The sequence below is a fragment of the Scyliorhinus torazame genome, chromosome 3 (genome assembly GCF_047496885.1).
Source record: "Scyliorhinus torazame isolate Kashiwa2021f chromosome 3, sScyTor2.1, whole genome shotgun sequence".
NCBI classification, from domain to species: domain Eukaryota; kingdom Metazoa; phylum Chordata; class Chondrichthyes; order Carcharhiniformes; family Scyliorhinidae; genus Scyliorhinus; species Scyliorhinus torazame.
Window position 1 is genome coordinate 30,677,277 of NC_092709.1, and position 19,787 is coordinate 30,697,063.

At 43.9% G+C, this 19,787-nt stretch overlaps 1 protein-coding gene across 2 annotated transcripts in view; it reads right to left on the reverse strand.

The window, feature by feature from the left end:
* The window catches only part of LOC140408388 (uncharacterized), a 60,075-nt gene extending 45,620 nt beyond the window's left edge, over window positions 1-14,455 (reverse strand). For both annotated transcript variants that reach the window (XM_072495511.1, XM_072495510.1), the window contains exons 1-4: window positions 14,023-14,455; window positions 6,265-6,395; window positions 1,945-2,003; window positions 1,602-1,754 (exon numbers count right to left, since the gene is read on the reverse strand). In XM_072495511.1, coding sequence (XP_072351612.1) covers window positions 1,602-1,754; window positions 1,945-2,003; window positions 6,265-6,395; window positions 14,023-14,199 — 520 coding nt within the window. In that variant the 5' untranslated portion in view covers window positions 14,200-14,455. The remainder of the gene's footprint in view (window positions 1-1,601; window positions 1,755-1,944; window positions 2,004-6,264; window positions 6,396-14,022) is intronic.
* Between the last annotated feature and the right edge of the window lie 5,332 nt (window positions 14,456-19,787).

The following is a 19,787-nucleotide window of genomic DNA, read 5'->3' on the forward strand; positions in this document are numbered from 1 at the left end:
ACCCGGAGGAAACCCACATACTCATGGGGAGAATGTGCAAACTCCACACAGGCTGTCACATACAAAACCAACTCATGGCAGGAGTTAAAATCAAAGATGGTCCAAGAAACCCACGCTTCCTGGTTTCCAGACAATAACCCCACCCTAAACCCCACCTGGAGTAAAACACTAGAACTGCGCATGCACTGCTTTGGCAACTAATGCATCCTTAACAAACTCTGACATTTACAACTAATATGACAGCATCTGACTAGCTGAGCATTTCCAGCATTTTCTGTTTTTATTTTCAACATTTATTTGGATAACGTGTTCCTATGCAACATGTAATAAAATAATTTCTGATGTCACTGAGGTTTGTTCCATAATTGCACACGATACGCTGGGATTTCATTGTCCGGGGTGCGATCTGCCAGCGACACCACGGCCCAATAGGAGCGCGACGTGGCCGGTAGATCTCGGGTGAAGCCTCCCGTGGGCTTCCCAACAGCCATGGCGCCTCGCAGGATCTACCCAAGTCCCGTGAGGCATCAGGATCAGGGAACCCCGCCCACAAGGGGCGGGACCAAGACACACTCGCGTAAGTACGCCGTGAACCTACCTAAGGCCTACTTACCTGCTATCTACCGGCCTCCCTGGGGAGGCTGCAGCTGGGCGCCATTCAGTACTGGTCCACACAAACGTGGAACAGGCGGAGTGGCAAACAGGGTGTCCCCTAAGCCATTGGAGGCTCCCGGGTGGCCACGGATAATGCAGGATGGATCCCTGGCCATCCTCCCCGAGGGCATCATGGCATTATGAGGCTGTCAGCTTGGCAATGCCACTCTGGCACTGCCAAGCTGCCCAGGTGGCACTGTCAGGGTGCCAGTGCAAAGGTGCCGAGGTGGCATTATCAAGGGTCAGAGCCCGAGGGGGCCATGCCCATGAAACGAGGGCGGAGGAGGTGTATGAAAGATGGGGGGGGTGCAGTACAGGTAAGAAGTGGCCTCTTCGAGATTAGTGGGGGTGACGGGTGGGGGTCCAGGAAGAGGGGGGCCTGTAAAGGTATGTGGGGATGCCTAAATGTGGGCCCCCCGGAACACCATAGCGGGGTGTCCTCAGTTGGGGGGGGTGTGGGGTAATGCTCATGTGTATAAGGGGTGACAATGCCCATGGGTGGGTATGGGGGTCCCACAAGCTCACTTAGAGATCGGGGCACCCTTTCAAAATTGTGGCTCGATCTCTGAGCTAAAACAATTGTGGGCTAAACCAGTGAGAAACTCCCCAGGGCCCAAAAACATGATGAAGGGCAGGATTTACCGGCTGTTCACGCCGGCGTGAAAGTCCAGTCCCATAACGGCGCATGGGTTTCCCGGCGGCGAGGGGTGCTGTCAATGGCAAATCCCGTTGACAACGGCGGGACCGGTAGACCCCGCTGGCGGGCTGCCTCTCCCGCCGAAAAACAGGCGGCGGGATGGCCGGTAAATCCTGCCCTAAGTAACGGTGGGGAGCTCGCTGGCAACTACCAGCAAAACCAGCCACCAAATGACACTTGGAAACTTTTCAAGAAATGGCACCGTAAATTATAACAATGCCAAATAATAAATACATTTTCAGATTCCTACCTGTTTCTTGACTTTGAGGTTCAACAACAAATCTGGTGGCCTGCTGCCTAAGGAATGAAAGAATGATTTGGGTGCCTAAATGGACTATATCCAGAGGTGGAAACTCAAGCGGACAATTCCTCAGATTAAGTGCTTTAAGAGAGAGTACATTTCCTGAAAAAAAAGTGACATTAACTTAATATCATGAATTCTGCGCATAAATTATTACTATTTGTTTGTTTATATGAAGTAACTCGAATAAATTGGAATATTTTAGCGAAAGATATATATTTTTTCTACGAAATGCAAGTAGTGGATACTAGAATTAGTGTTTGATTCTCAACAGTTATATAATAATCCCTACCTAGTTCAATTGGTAACTCTCTGAGTGGGTTTGTCTCCAACAAAAGTGTCCTAAGACATCTGAAAAATAAAATTCCTTATTTCACTTATTTTAGAAACAAAATTCTTTAACTATCTTACTACTTGTATAACTCTTAAGTCTATGGAGCAAGAAACTATTACAGCTAACTGCAAAAATAGCATTTTGACAGTTTTTACTTATATCACCATGTCTCAAATAGTTCATAGAATCGAATCATGGAGTCAAGGTCTTTCTACAGTGCAAAAGGAGGCCATTTGGCCCATCAAGTCTGTACCGAACCTCCGAAAGAGCATCCCTACCGAGGCCCAATCCATTGCTCTATCCCCATACTCCCAACTAACCTTTGGACACTAGGGGGCAATTTAGGACGGCCAATCCACCTAACTTGTACATCTTTGGATTGTGGGAGGAACCAGGAGCACCTGGAGGAAACCTACGCAGACATGGGGAGAACATGCAAACTCCACACAGACAGTTACCTGAGGATAGAATTGGAATTGAACCCTGGTCCCTGGTGCTGTGAGGCCGCAGCGCTAACCACTGTGCCGCCATGCCACCCCCTCACTCTGACCCAGGAGCGAGAGTACAGCCAACTCAGCCAAACTGGCACAAATAAAGCAGATTCATCCCGAAACAATCATTGATACCAACAACAAACACAGGGATGTTTAGCTCATTTGCTAAACAGCTGGTTTGTGATGCAAAGCAAGGGCTACAGGGTGGGTTCAATTCCCATACTGGCTGAGATTATTCGTGAAACTTGCCCCTCGCCTGAAGTATGATGATCCTCGGGTTAAATCACCACCAGCCAGCTATCCCCCTCAAAGGGGAAAGCAGGCTATGGTCACTGGGACTCTGATGACTTCATCTTTATATCACACTGTAACCACCTAGCCCAGTGTTGTTCAAATCCTTTTTCCCAGGACCCACTTTTACCAACTGGCTGACCTTTGGGACCGATGTGGGCCAATCTTTGCGACCCACACCAGCTGATCTTCGCAACGCACGCCAGCCGACCTTTGCGACCCACACCAGCTGACCTTCATGACATGCCATTATTGCTTACCTTTAATGCTTGGTCCTCACAATCTCACTTGCTTTGTCATTCAATGCTACATTTGTCCTAAGGACTTCAGCTGATGATTTAAATTCTCGCTGCATCCTTTGAAAAAAATCGAGAGGTTTGTCCTCGAGCACGCCATGCTTTGTCTTCAAATGCCTTTGACATTTTGAGGGTATTGCACTTTCATTTGCCAGTACTTCCCCGCATATAACACGAATGGGCTTTGCATTCTGTTTGCATTGGCACAATTAATAAAGCCATACCTAAAGAAATCATCTTTATGCTGCTTTGCTCCCGAATTCAGTTTCTTCTTAATAAGTTGTTCACCAGAGGCCCTGGAGCTCTGGATACAGCTCACACCAGAACTGCTGTGTCCTGCCATGGACTCTCCTGAGAAGCCCTCTCCAGCAGATTCAGTTGGGCGATCCTGGCCTGCTTGTGATTCTGGCCTTCTCTTCCTTATTACAAAATAATCCACCTTCAGTTCTTCACACATTCCTATTGCTTGTTTGCCGGCAGCTACAAAATGCCGGAATCTTCCCTCCGTAATTTTGCACCCAAAGCACGGACACACAGGGCGCGAGGCATCAGTGTACGTGCTGGGTGCAAGACCTTCTCTCTGCTGCCTCTTCTGGCAGGAAGACTCAGTCGTTTGTATATTAAAGACGTTGAAACTTTATTTCCAAAACCTGATTTTTCCACGTTTATGACTTTTTACTACTGAAAATTAAAGCAATTTCAGTTGAACACGCGCATCCTTACATTTACACACAAACTATATTTTAAATATATTCTCATTTCTTTAGAAATTTAAACAGGTATAGAAAAAAGTACAATCTTGTTTTACTTAGGAAACACTTTATAAGAGATGAAGTAACTTGTCAAACACACACAACGTCACAAGATTTCTTGCTCAATCCACCGTATTGCACTATCCAAACATCCCACCATCTCCTTCTCCATTCTCACCAAAAGCACTTACATCCTGGTTTCCAAAGAGTGGTGACACAAAGTGATGACTGTGTAGGTTTCTTCCAGTGTTGACATATGTCAGCTATATCGACTGGCCTCGTTTGATCGGCATTCCTCGCTGACAACCCTGACCTGGCTCCCCCCTCACTGTCCAGTAGCTGTTAGTGACGCCAGATGCATCCAGACCAATCACAGGCTGCTGACCACTTCCCGACCTGTACTTCACGTCATGGGAGTGTAAGTGGACGTTGTGCCGGCCATTGAGTAGCTTGACCACGGAACCGCAGGTCACAGACTGCCGATCGGGAGCGAGCCAAGCAGCTCGCAGAAGGTGAGCACGAGACTGGAGCTCCAAGCTGGGGCCACCACCCTCCCACCTGGCCGCCCATCAGCCCCTTCCCCCTCGCCCCGCGCACGGTGACCAGCACACAGCCCAGCCGTGCGCCGCCCCCTCGAATGCCACAGCCTAATCGGGGACTGCCTGCGGCTGGCATTCTTAAAAGTCGGTCGCGGCCGTTGGGCACTTCTACCCACGATCGGGAACGCCGCGACTGATTGCTTTGCGACCCTCCCGAGACCCACCTGTGGGTCTCAACCCGGAGTTTGAAAAATCCTGATCTAGCCAACTTAGCTCCACTAACTTTCAAAAAGGAATTGGATATTTACTTCAAATAGAAAGATTTGCAGGGCTTCAGGGAAAGAGCAGGGAATTGGACCAATTGACTCTTTCAAGAGCTGGCACAATGGAAACATTCAAGCTGCATAGAAATCAAACTGGAAATATACCAAAGAAATGTCCCTTTGTACTATTCAATAGCACAGACACAAGATTGTTCTTAAAACTGGAAATGTTAAATTATGAATGAACACTGCCAATCACTCCAGAGAAACTACATCCATTTGCTACTGGAAATAACTTAAACCAATCATTTTATTTCATCCTGGGCGAGGTCATGAATTCTGGGCAATATCGGGTAATGCAGCAAACCTGTCCCATTTAGACTGACAATGTAAATTCTGTGGGGGAAAAGTGAATATGCATCTTACTCTTACCAGCCCTCACCCTTGCCAACCACAAACCCCCTTCTCATCCATGTTAGGGCAGTGTTCCAGAGGAAAATCCTAGATTTTCCAGGAAATTTCATCCGTTAAATCAGTCATGGGCCTCAATGACCTTTTATGAAATTATTTGATGGAACGTTGGCATCGCTGGCAAGGCCAGCATTTGTTACCCAGCCTGAATTGCCCTTTTACGCAGTGTCCAACCAAGCCATTTCTTATAATAATAATTATTATCTTTATTGTCACAAGTAGGCTTACATTAACACTGCATTGAAGTTATTGTGAAAAGCCCCCAGGCGCCACATTCCGGCGCCTGTTCGGGTACACGGAGGGAGAATTCAGAATGTCCAAATTACCTAACAGCACATCTTTCGGGACTTGTGGGAGGAAACCGGAGCACCCAGAGAAAATCCATGCCGACACGAGGAGAAAGTGCAGACAGTTACCCAAGCCGGGAATCGAACCGGGGACCCTGGAGCTGTGAAGCAACAGTGCTAACCACTGTGCTACCGTGCCGCCCATTTCAGAGTCAGCCACATTACTGTGGACATGGAGTCAAGGCCAGAGCAGGAAAGGATGGCAGATTTCCTTCCCATTGTAAGCCAGATGGATTTTTTTACAACATTCGATCATAGTTTCATGGTCACCATGACTGAGACTAACTTCCAATTCCTTAAAAGATCATTGATTGAATTTAAATTCCACCAGCTCTGCAGTGAGATTTGAACCTACGTTGCCTGTGCGTTAACCTGGGTTTATCTGGATTACCAGCCCAGTAACATTACCATCACAACACTTTCGCCCCCATCTCTCATAGCCATGAAGTAGTGTTCTATGTCCTATTGAGGACAGTAAACAGCCCCAAATATTTATGATGGAAAGAGCCCCATTTGCTCCAATAGCAGCAGAAAGTCTGAAGAAGGCCAGGTTCTTTGCTCTGGTTTGGTTAACCCTTGTCATCTTGGCAGCTTTGAGCCACTTGGACATTCGTTCGGGTAATTTGGGGCAAGCACTGCTGGTGTGCAATTTGCAGGCACAAAAATGATCCCTTTTATGGCATTTGTGATAGGACCAGCAGCTGGGGCAGGGGTTGCGGAGGGGGACGTATTCCTCTCCATTGCACATATGCACAGGAATGTTGGGTCCGATATTCCCCTCGTGGTACCTCGGATCAATCAGAGTTGGGATCCTGGGACCCATACCTGTGATTTCCAATTTTAGCAGGTAGCTTCTGCAGTCTGTTCTTTCTCAAATCCAACCACACCAGCTGTGGCAGATGATCAAATAGTTCGTCTGGCAGCTCCTGGAGCTGGTTACCCTCCAGGTACAGGTGCTGTGGGAAAGCAGAAGCCATACGTACTAGGAATTGTCAAAACAAGTTAAAAGGTTACCATTTTATAAACTTTACAATACTGTTGCTATTTATATTGCATTTGACAAAAAACATCCTCTCAAAACAGGTAACGTAAATGCAGACAAAAAAGTGCAAAGAGATAAACAAATTGGAAGTAACTTTAATTTTGGCTGATAGTGTATAATGGGTGATATTGATTTCGACTCCCTTTGTGAACCTCTTCATCTTCAATGGAAATTAGCCCTCTCCCCCTTCCTACATAGGAATGTAGGTGGGGATTCATTGATCTACCTATTATAGAAGTATTTACACAATGTTTTATTTATTCGTTCATGGGATGTGGATACCACTGGCTCAGCCAGCATTTATTGTCCAATCCTAATTGCCCTTGGGGAGGTGGTGCTAAGCCACCGTGAGTGCTGCTTGGCTAAATGAGAGTGCTTTTGGAGTTGGGTGAAAACGGAGTTAGGTGAGGCTAAAAAGACTGAGTGCTGAGCTCAGTCTGGGCTGGAGTGGAGTGCTGCTGATGTTCAAAACACCAAGGTCAGATTCCCGTTCTCACTGACTTCTCAGTCAACGTAACAGTGAAGCAGTCCTGAGTATTGTAGTGATCTCTGTCGGTGCATGGACACAAGGGGTTAATGGGTAAATAGCAGCACCACATTATCACTAGAGGGCCGGACCAACAGGGGTATAAAAAGCAGCCACATTGGGTCTCTCTCTCTCTTGGGTGTACTGTGAACAGGGTAATATCAGAATAGTTTAGATAGTTAGTGGAGTTACGTTTAATTATTGTTGTTAAATCTTGTTAACCTTAGTTTCCAAGTTAAGGTAAAGAACTCATGCACTTATTGTTATAGTTACTTAATAAATCTTTCCTGTTACTGGACGAGTTTGAGTCTTCTTAAACAAGATTCAGAGGACCTCGCCATCAATCAAGGATTGAGTAACACGTGTTATCGACCACGCAGGTCAATAAGTATAAAAAATATTATTTTTTGGAGGAAGGAATTAACTGAGAAACACGAATAAGTGAAAGTCAGGGTCATTATAATAAAGTAACATAAGTAAACCCTGTGTATTCGCCATCACCTCAGCCCGTCTCTCCTGGCTTTTACTGCCTCTGCCATCCCTTCAGCTCCTCAGGTTGCTGTTGTCTGGCATGTTGCGTTCATTGTGGTGAGGTGGGAGGATGGGTTTTTTCATCCCCCGGGTTTAATGGACTATTTTGGGTTAAAACGAGCCTAATTCTGAGTGTCCAGGAGGAGGGCCACCTTTCCTGCATCCGCTCAGCACATCCCTGTCGTCAGAAGTGAGATTCAAACTATGTTTTACTATTATTCCAGGAGGGCCAACAGCATGGAATATCTGATGGTTATTTCCCCCACGATTGGCTGGTTAGTTCCAGCCTTACAGTACTCTAGCCTGCCCACCTGCCGAACCCGAATCACTAATTTCCCGGGTTTACACTGTTAAGTAATGGGTTAAGAGACATTGCAATTAGTTGTCTCATTTATGTTAAGTATCCATTAATTGACACTGATATGTAAAGGGGCTTCAGGTGGCCTCTGGGAGGTGGTGTGTTGTTAAGAGTTTTGTGCAGAGGCTGTGGAAATGAAATAAATGGTGTTTGGTGAAAAGGAACAAGAACTTTAGACTCTTCATTTCACAGCAACTAAAACTTCTAACAATGGTAGCAGAGGATGGTTGCTGTGCAAATGTGAAGGTTTGAAAGATACAACTTTTCCTGATCAAACCAAGGAGTGAGTGAGAAGGAAAAAAAAAGATACATGGCTGAACCCAGGATAAAGATGGCTGGATATGACTATCCTCCCTTATTTTCTGAAAGGGAATCGTACGACCAATGGAGAAGTGCAGTATTTATGTGGACTAAAGTAACTGCTGTGGGAAAGAGAAAACAAGGTATGGCATTGGCTCTTTCTCTAGAATATGGCAGTAAAATCCGAAACAAAGTGCTTTCTGAGCTGGAATTGGAAGAGTTAGACTCAGAAGAAGGTCTGGAGACTTTATTACATTATATGGATAAGATTTATAAGAAAGATGACTTGTTAAGTGCGTATGAAGCATGGTCGGATTTTGATAAGTTCCGGGAAATGGAGGATATCTCCATGGAAGACTATATAATGGAATTTGGCAGACTATATGAAAGGCTGCAGAAACACAATCTGGAATTTCCACAGTCTGTGTTGGCCTTTAAATTACTTGACTGTGCTAGAGTGAGCAACATGGATAGGCTCCTGGTTTTGACAGGAGTCCAATTTACTGATAAGGATACCTTATTCGAACAGATGACAAAAGCTTTACAAAAGTTTCTGGGGGAACATTTGATTCCGATGGCTCTGATGAGCCAAATAGGTCAGCCTGCAATAAGGCAGAATATGGAAGATACACTACTAACAGGATGGCGAAATCGTATGGCTACGAACAGGGCTCAAGACTATAGACGGAGGCCGAGACAAGGATATTATGAAGACAGAAACCCAGTTAGGGCCTACAATAGGAAGATGAACCCCAGAAATGCACGGGGCATGATAAATCGATGTTTTCAACTGTCCAACTCATTATGATAGAGTGTTTGAAGCGACACATGACACGGAAGAGTCAGAAGAGGAAAAAGATAGTGACCAGAAAGAAGGCATTGTCCTATTGACAAGCAGTTTTACGCCAGTAATGAGGGCGTTGGTTGCAGAATCCTTCAACTGTGCTGTATTGGACAGTGGCTGCACATCTACTGTGTGTGGAATTGACTGGTTAAAATGTTACCTGGACTCTTTGAATGCTGAAAATCGTAACAAGGTTAAGGAATTTGAAAGTTGCACAAGTTTCAGGTTTGGGGATGATAATACTCTGAAGTCGCTGAAAAGAGTGGTGATCCCTTGCAATATTGCCGGAGTGAATCATTTCATTAGCACGGATGTTGTATCAAGTGAGATACCTTTGCTTCTGAGCAGACCATCGATGAAGAAAGCACACATGAAACTGGATATGGAACAGGATAAGGCAACAGTTTTTGGAAAGACGGTGGACTTACAATTTACACAGTCGGGACACTATTGGATTCCATTACTGACAAATAATTTTTCAAGTAGAGTGGTTAAGGATGTGTTTAATGGCAGTTGAAAATGGGACTTTAGCTGATAAAAAAAGCTTGTGGTATTAAAACTGCATAGGCAATTTGCACATCCGCCTCCTCCTCGGCTGAAAATTTTATTAAAGGATGCAGGGGTAAGGGATGACGCCTATACTAAGCTGATAGAACAGGTTAGTGACGGCTGTGAAGTTTGTAGGAAGTACAGAAGGACACCAGCACGACCGATAGTAACCCTACCTTTGGCCAGGGATTTTAATGACATTATGGCCATGGAACTTAAGATCTGGGATAAAGCAAATAATATATTTATTTCGCATTTTGTAGATTTAGCAACCAGATTTAGTCAATCAACGATTGTACGAAGTAAAGAAAAGAGGGTAATTCTGGATCAAATCGTGGAAAAATGAATAGGGACAGGAATGGGTCCACCGGCAAAATTCCTTACGGACAATGAGGGAGAATTTGCTAATGATGAGTTTAGGGATGTGTGTGAAAACATGAATATCAGAGTTATGAATACAGCTGCAGAAAGCCCATTTAGTAAAGGTGTCTGTGAAAGAAATCATGCTGTCATTGATGACATGCTTCGGAAAATTTTGACAGATCGACCAAATTGCAGGCTAAATTCAGCTTTAGCATGGGCAGTACATGCAAATAATTCATTGCAGATGGTTGGTGGCTATAGTCCTTATCAATTAGTGTTTGGTAGAAATCCTAAAATTCCGTCCATTTTGGATGACCAGCCTCCAGCTTGGGAGGGGACTACAATTAGCTGTGGTTTTGCTGAACATTTAAATGCATTACATAGCAGTAGAAAAGCTTTTTTGGAAGCAGAAGTCTCTGAAAGAATTCGCAGAGCTTTAAGACATAACGTACGGCCATCAGATGCCGTTTCTCAGCAAAGAGACATGGTATACTATAAGAGAGACAATTCTAATGAATGGAAAGGCCCAGGGAAGATCATAGGCATAGATGGCAAAACAATTATTTTTGCAACATGGTAATCAAACTGTTAGGGTCCATTCATCAAGGATAATGGGTATAGATTACAAATTTTCAAATTTAAACAGAGCAGTCAGACATGACGAGGAACCAGAGTCATCTGGTACGCATGTGTTACAGAACTATGAGGACCAATTAACTGATATAGACAGGGTTTCTGTGGAGGAACACAACACTTCTGGTGAATTAAAACAGGCCATTTTTCCAAAAGGACAACTGCCAAAAGTTGGTACAAAAGTGACATACTAGCCTGAAGGGTCTAGTCAATGGAAGGATGCAACTGTTATTAGTAGAGCAGGGAAGGCCACTGGAAAGTATAAACATTGGTTGAATGTACAGCATTCAGGGGAAGGAGTCAAGACAATGGATTGGGAAAACGAAGTTCAAAAATGGAGGGCACAGAAACGCAGTGCCAGTTCAGATAGTACATCGGATAGTGAACAGGTCCGCAGGAAAAGTTCGAGAACTATTGAAAGGACATCCCACAGCAGAAGGGAAAGATCAAGCAGTAGCAGTACAGAACGAGATACCAGGCGGGAGAGGGGACGTAGTTTGTCAAGATCTCGGAACATGAGTAAGACTACGAATACTAATAGGAGTAGAAGCCCACATGCACGTGAGATTTTGGTGGCTTCAAATAAATTAGATGAAAAAGTTATTAAAGAAGCAAAACAGCAAGAATTGCATAGTTGCAGTGAATTTGGGGTATACGCGGAAGTATCGGATAGGGGACAAAGAGCTCTATCCCACAGATGGATTTGCATGGAAAAGGTTCTTCCGGATGGAACTTATAAGGCAAAGGCCAGGCTCGTGCAAGGGGATTTGAAGAAAACTTAGAAGATCAGGATTTAAGGGCAGATTCACCTACAGCAGGAAAGGTTATTTTAAAGATCTTCTTGGCTCTATTGGCCACAAAGGCATGGGAATGCAAATCTATAGATATAAAAGCTGCCTTTTTGCAGGGGCATCAGCTCCAGAGAGACATTTTTCTCTGTCCTCCTAAAGAAGCAGCTAACACAGAAGGGGTACTCTGGAAGTTGAACAAATGTGTATATGAATTAAATGATGCATCTAGAGTCTGGTACTTTTCGGTAAGGTCAGGTTTGTTAAAGTTAGGCTGTTGCCAGTTGAAAGCAGACCTTGCAATGTTTTACTGGCACTATAAAGGAAATCTTTCTGGCATTTTTATGATGCATGTCGATGATTTTTTGTGGGGTGGGACTATTGATTTTGAAGCTATTGTAATCTCTGGTTTGAGGAAAGAATTCAGGATTGGAAGTCAGGCTTCCGGTGCATTTAAATATATTGGACTGGAAATTGGACAGACTAAGTTAGGGGCAACTTTACGTCAGCAATCTTATTTAGAAAGCATCACCCCAATAGCAATTAGACGTGGCCGAGTTTCACAAAAAGACGCAATGGTTTCAAAGATAGAAAAAGAGCAATTGTGAAGTTTAATTGGGCAACTGAACTGGTTAGGTCGACAGACTAGACTGGATGTGAGTTTTGATGTCTTAGAGTTGAGTACAAAAATGAATGATCCCAAAGTGGAAGCAAATAAAGCGTTGGCTAAACTAAAAATGCAGGAGTGTGTTTGAAGTTCCCGGTTTTAGGTGACCTTAAGCACTTGAAACTCATAGTTTATAGTGATGCATCCTACGCAAATTTATGTGATGGTGTTTCAAGCGCAGGAGGTTTTATAATTTTCCTTTTGGGGAACAATGGTAAATGTTGCCCACTTGCGCGGGAAACAAAGAAAATAAGGAGAGTGGTAAAAAGCACTTTGGCTGCTGAGACGTTAAGCCTTGTAGAGGCGGTGGATATGGCTTTTTATATAAGTATGATATTGTCAGAAATTTTGCGATTAGGGGATTTGGGTAATATACCTATTGACTGTCACATTGACAATAAATCCCTGTGGGAAAATGTGCACTCTACAAAAAGTGTCAATGAAAAGAGGTTACGGATAGACATCGCAAGTTTGAAGCAGATGTTGGACAGAGGGGAAATAACAAAAATTAAATGGGTCGACAGGAGCTATCAACTGTCAGACTGTTTTATGAAAAGAGGGGCGAGTTCACAGAAACCTTTTGATATTGTTAATGAAGGGCGCTTGTTTCTGTGACTGTTTTTTTTCGTTCTAGTCCAAACAAAAAAAAAAGGGGGGACATCATGTGTGTGTTTTTGAGTTTCTTGAAATTTTGTTTTCACCTAATTATAATTTTTTCTCCAAGGACGGAGAGACTGTTAAGTAATGGGTTAAGAGACATTGCAGTTAGTTGTCTCATTTATGTTAAGTATCCATTAATTGACACTGATATGTAACGGGGCTTCAGGCGGCCTCTGGGAGATGGTGTGTTGTTAAGATTTTGTGCAGAGGCTGTGGAAGTGAAATAAAGGGCGTTTGGTAAAAAGGAACAAGAACTCTAGACTCTTCATTTCACAGCAACTAAAACGTCTAACATACACTGCGGTCTGCAACCTCTGAATACTGAAATTCCAGAACCCTGGGTAGATATAACTTTCAGATCTGAAGGTCAATGCAATCCACCATGGCCGAGTGTCAACACACTTTTAGCAGAAACCCCACTCTCCTATAATGCTTGAAATAGCATGGGAAGGAATCCTCAGAGGGGACGGTGTGGAAATCACAATAATCATAGAATTAGAACTGTAGAATTAGAACATAGAACAGTGCAGAAGGAGTGATGTGGAAATGCTGGCGTTGGACCGGTGAGCACAGTAAGAAGTCTTACAACACCAGGTTAAAGTCCAACAGGTTTGTTTAAAATCATTAGCTTTCGGACCACTGCTCCTTCCTCAGGTCCTGAAGAAGGAGCAGTGCTCTGAAAGCTAGTGATTTGAAACAAACCTGTTGGACAATAACCTGGTGTTGTAAGACGTCTTACAGTGCAGAAGGAGACCATTCGGTCCATCGAGTCTACACCGATTGTCTAAAAGAACACCCCACCCAGGCCCACTCCTGCCCGATCCCTATAACCGTTGGACAGCAAGGGCAATTTATCATGGCCAAACCAACTAACCTGCACATCTTTGGACTGTGGGAGGAAACAAGAGCACGGAGGAAACCCACGCAGATACGGGGAGAACGTGCAAACTCTACACAGACAGTGACCCCAGGTCAGAATCGAACCCGGGTCCCTCGTGCTGCGAGGCAGCAATGCTAAACCACCGTGCCGCCCCAAGAAGAAGTAAAAAAGTGCTGGCAATTGGGAGGATTGCCAGAACTGGTGTCAAATTAATGATGGGAGTGGTAAATTGGGAAACGTGTTCAATTTAGGAACATAGATTTGTTGGATTATTTTAATTTAAAAAAGACACAGCAAATAGTTGGAGCTGAGTCAGGGTCTCCCGTGAACTTTGATCGTAGGGTTGGAACAAAGGAGCAGAATACTGGGAACAAACATGCAGACCAGATGAGTGACTTGCGGGGGGGGGGGGGGGGGCGGGGGTGGTCGGGGGATAATTTACCTGGATACATCTCGGCATGTCACACTTCAGGCAGCTTAGGTCTTTGCTGCAAAGATCCAGTGATTTGTCACTGCACCAGACATCACACAGCCTTCTCGCACTTCCGCCGTGGTCTGAGATCGAGCTGCACAAATGTCCATCAGGTTCAGTCCCGGAGCGGGGCTCAGGCAGCTCCATAACCGTCGCGCTGAGGAACTCACGCCGCTTGCACCCCAGCGATCCTAAAACATGCAGCAAGCCGGCAGCGCCATGGGGCTTCAGTGCATGTCAAAAACAAACGGGAAGAAACTGCAAGCCAGTTCCATTTCTCGGCTGAAATGTATCTTAAGATAAATACATTTACGGGGAGGGGGTGGGGGAATTTACTGAAGTCGATTTTGAAGAGGTGCAGCGTACGCTCCAGCGTTTAATCTTTCCCGGATCATTGCACCCACTACCCCCCCCCCCCCCCCCCCCAAATCCACTTCAATGTTGCAGTAACCATGGAGATCCTTGTAACGTTTGGTTGTTGCCAAACCTCTTTGCAGCCAGACGCTGAATGAATGAACGCGCCTTGAGATGATTGGTACGCCTGGATACTGGGCGCGATTTTTAAAGGACATTCAGCAGAGGAGGACTGAGCCACTTCGGGTGATCCATCCCCTCTGACCGGCTCCTCCAGAGAAACGCCTCGACTCGCCCCCACTTCTCATAACCTCACAATCGCGCCTGTGTGTGTGGGTGCACCTTGAACGTCACAACAACCACAAGGCGCTTCAGAGGAACAGCCACCCATCAGGTCAATCGACCAAGAGCTTGCAGGTTTTTAAGGGTCTTAAAGCAGGTGGGGGGGGGGGGGGGGGGGATGGAGAGTTGTAGGGAGGGCATTCCAGAGCTTGGAGCCCAGACAAATATATTATATATATATATATAATCACTTCTTGTCACAAATAGGCTTCAATGAAGTCACTGTGAAAAGCCCCTAGTCGCCACGTTCTGGTGCCTGTTCAGGGAGGCCGGTGCAGGAATTGACCCTACACTGCTGGCCTTGTTCTGCATTACAAGCAAACTGTTTAACCCACTGTGCTTAACCAGCCCCTAATGAAGGCAGAGGCACTCATGGTGGAACAATCCTGATTGGGAATGCACAATGGGCCAGAATTAGAGGAGTGCGGACATCTTGCAGGTTTGTGGGGTTGAAGGAGGTGACTGAGATAAGGAAGGGCATGGTCCTGGAGGGAGTTGAGTACAATGAGAATTTTAACATCAAGGTGTTGCTTGAGCAGGAGCCTCAGTGAGCACAGGGGTGCCAGTGAACGGACTTTGTTACGAGGAATTTTTGGATCGCCAAGTTTACGGAGGGCAGAATGTGGGAGACCAGTCAGGAATGTGTTGGAATTTGGGGCGGCGCGGCGATGCAGCGGTTAACACTGCTGCCTCACGGTGCTGAGGACCTGGGTTCGATCCCGGCCCCGGGTCACTGTCTGTGTGGATTCTCCCTATGTTTGCATAGGTCTCACCTCCACAACGCAAAGGTGTGTAGGCTAGGAGAATTGGCCATGCTAAATTGCTCCTTAATTGGAAAAAAAAAGAATTGGGTGCTGTAAGTTTATTTAAAATGAAAGGAATGTGTTGGAATTGTCAAATCTAGAGGGTAATGAAGACATGGATAAGGGCTTCAGCAGCAGGTAAGCGAAGGCAGAGCTACAACTAAATGATGTTAAGGAGGTGGAAATAGGTGATAATAGACAAAATGATTATGAAAAGAAAATCGCTTATTGTCACAAGTAGGCTTCAAATGAAGTTACTGTGACAAGCCCCTAGTCACCACATTCCGGCGCCTGTTCGGGGAGGCTGTTACGGGAATCGAACCGTGCTGCTGTCCTGCGTTGATCTGCTTTCAAAGCCAGCGATTTAGCCCTGTGCTAAACAGCCCCTTTCTGTGCTAAACAGCCCCTTTATGAAGTTGGAAGATCATCTCAGGATCAAATGTAACACCAAGGTTGCTAGCCAACCAGCTCAATCGCAGACTGTTGCTAGGTAGAGGGGTGGAGTTGGTAGTTAGGGAGCAGAATTTGATGGGGGGAATCAAACACAATGGAGGCAGAAAGGTGTCATTTCTCCAGAACTCACAATTGGATGACTTTCGATTCAGCACAGTTTGGGGGGGGGGGGTTGGAATAGCTTCTGGGGAAGTGTGGAATCACTGACAGCAACTTTTCGATTTCCATAGATAAAAGCAAATTACTGCAGATGTTGGAATCTGAAACAAAAAACGAAAATACTGGACAATCGCAGCCGGCCTGACAGCATCTACGGGAAGAGAAGGCAGCTAACGTTTTGAGTCTGCCGTTTCAACTTACCATCCTGCTCTCACGCCCACATGTCCGTCCTTGTCCTGCTGTAATGTTCCAGTGAAGCCCAGCGCAAGCTGGAGGAACAGCACCTCGTCTTCCGATTAGGCACGTTACAGCCTTCTGGATTTAACATTGAGTTCAACAAATTCAGACTGTGAACTCTCTCCTCCACCTTCACCCCATTTGTATTTCTATCAGTTTATTTTCATTTCTTCCATTGATCTGTTTTTCCCTTACCATTGTCCCATCCCCAACCTCTCCCACCCCACTTGGGGCATCTGCTCCCTGTTCTTGGTTGCCCTTTGACACACTGCTCACCTTTGTTCTGTCATTCACATATTCTAATCTCTTTGTGTCACTATCAGCACCCTTTTTTGCCTTAATCACCTCCATTTACACTCCTTTTGTTTTTATATCCACAACATCTTTGTCAATCTCCACCTATCCCTGCCCCCTATCCAGCCCCTCCGCTCCATGCCTCCCCCAACAACAGTATAAATCTTATCCTATTTCCAGTTCTCTTTAGCTTTGACAAAGAGTCATCCAGATTCAAAACGTTAGCTCCCTTCTTTCTCCACAGATGCTGTCAGACCTGCTACGATTGTCCAGTATTTTCTGTTTGTGTTCTCGATTTCCATGTTTAACTGCACATGTGTGGAGCCCAGAGGTTGTTGCCAATTTCTGAGGAGAAATGACCGCCAATGCTAACAGTTTTGCTGTAAAATCCAGACCATTCCCTATTCTTTGTCTTTCTTATGGAACCTGCAATGAATACAGCATTTTAAAGTTGTATCCTGGTTTTAAACCAAAATGTATGCTTTAAAAATAAATAAAAATAAATATAGATGACTATTAAACAAAATCAGCTGTTGCCTTATACTGGAACACACACACACACAATGTACTCCATTCTAAAAGCAGCCTTCCTTTCTTCTTGCCCCAGCTTTTCCACACTTGTCATAATAGCTGCTTACATGGTTCAGGTGTCAAATAAGCCTCCAGCATTGATAACTACTGGCATTCATTTGGCACCTTTAACATACACGTACTTTGCAAGGTGACTCAAAGGGACAATGATCAAACAAAATTCAACAAGACCGCTGTATCAATGTTGGACAGCCGTCAAGGTCAGTAATGGATATTGTTGCTTTGCTGCTGGCCAGGAATTCCATTTAGTCAAACATTATATATCGAATGATTTTTTAAAAAATCATCTGAATCTTGGAATGTGTAAATGTAACCAGATATGGGGATATTGCATTTGGTAAACTTTAATTTCAGAAACTAAGTTGGAATAAGATTGGCAGCACAGGACGTAATCGATAATCATAGCATCATCCAGTACAGAAGAGGCCCTCGCCCCAAAAGCCTGCACCGACAGAAAAAACCTACTTAATCTACACAAATCCCACTTGCCAGCATTTGGTCCATAGCCCTAAGTATAATATACAGTATATAAGTGTAATCGATAATGTACAGTATATAAGTGTAATCGATAATGTACAGTATATATGTGTAATCCATAATGTACAGTATATAAGTGTAATCCATAATGTACAGTATATAAGTGTAATCCATAATGTACAGTATATCTGTGTAATCCATAATGTACAGCACAAGTGTAATCGCTAATGTACAGTATATATGTTTAATCAATAATGTACAGTATATAAGTGTAATCAATAATGTACAGTATGTCTAATCGATAATGTACAGGATACATGTAATCAATAATGTACAGTATGTAAGTATAATTGATAATGTACAATATATAAGTGTAATTGATAATGTACAGTATGTATGTGTAATCGATAATGTACAGTATACGTGTAATTGATAATGTACAATATATAAGTGTAATTGATAATGTACAGTATGTAAGCGTAATTGATAATGTACAGTATGTAAGTGTAATCGATAATGTACAATACGTAAGTGAGAACAACTAGTCTGTGAATACGGAGATAACACGCTCTATGAAGGCCTTGAAGCATTTTATTTGAGTGCTCCATGAAGGTAGGTCAGGGGATATGGTGTGAGTTGGAGGAGGAGAGTGGGATGTGTGTGCTGGAAGAAAATTGGGTCAGAGAGGCAGATACATAATGCAGCAGCTCTTAAACAAATGGTCATACGATTCGAGACGCAAACCTCAGAATTTAAACTGTGTTTGCAGATGCAATAATTGTTTCCTAAAGCGGTTTAGATATGTACCTGAAAAGGGGGAAATATGTTGGGCCGAGGTGGCTCTAAAAAAAGCAGATACCGGACACAATGGTCATAAATTCTATAATAATGTTGGTATAATAAGGTACACCCCTGACCCTCTATAATAATGTTGGTATAATATGGTACACCCCTTATCCTCTATAATAATGTTGCTATAATATTGTACACCATGACCCTCTATAATAATGTTGGTATAATATGGTGCACCCCTGACCCTCTATAATAATGTTGGTATAATATGGTACACCCCTGACCCTCTATAATAATGTTGGTATAATATGGTCCACCTATGGCCCTCTATAATAATGTTGGTATAATATGGTACACCCCGGCCCTCTATAATAATGTTGGTATAATATGGTACACCCCTTACCCTCTATAATAATGTTGCTATAATATTGTACACCATGACCCTCTATAATAATGTTGGTATAATATGGTGCACCCCTGACCCTCTATAATAATGTTGGTATAATATGGTACACCCCTGACCCTCTATAATAATGTTGGTATAATATGGTCCACCTATGGCCCTCTATAATAATGTTGGTATAATATGGTACACCCCGACCCTCTATAATAATGTTGGTATAATATGGTACACCCCGGCCCTCTATAATAATGTTGGTGTAATATGGTACACTCTGACCCTCTATAATAATGTTGGCATAATATGGTACACCCTGACCCTCTATAATATTGTTGGTATAATATGGTACACCCTGACCCTCTATAATAATGTTGGTATAATATGGTACACCCTGACCCTCTATAATAATGTTGGTATAATATGGTACACCCTGACCCTCTATAATAATGTTGGTATAATATGGTACACCTTGACCCTCTATAATAATGTTGGTATAATATGGTACACCCATGGCCCTCTATAATAATGTTGGTATAATATGGTACATCCCTGACCCTCTATAATAATGTTGGTATAATATGGTACACCCATGGCCCTCTATAATAATGTTGGTATAATATGGTACATCCTGACCCTCTATAATAATGTTGGTATAATATGGTACAGCCTGACCCTCTCTAATAATGTTGGTATAATATGGTACATCCATGGATCTCTATAATAATGTTGGTATAATATGGTACATCCATGGCCCTCTATAATAATGTTGGTATAATATGCTACACCCTGGACCCTCTATAATAATGTTGGTATAATATGGTACACCCTTGACC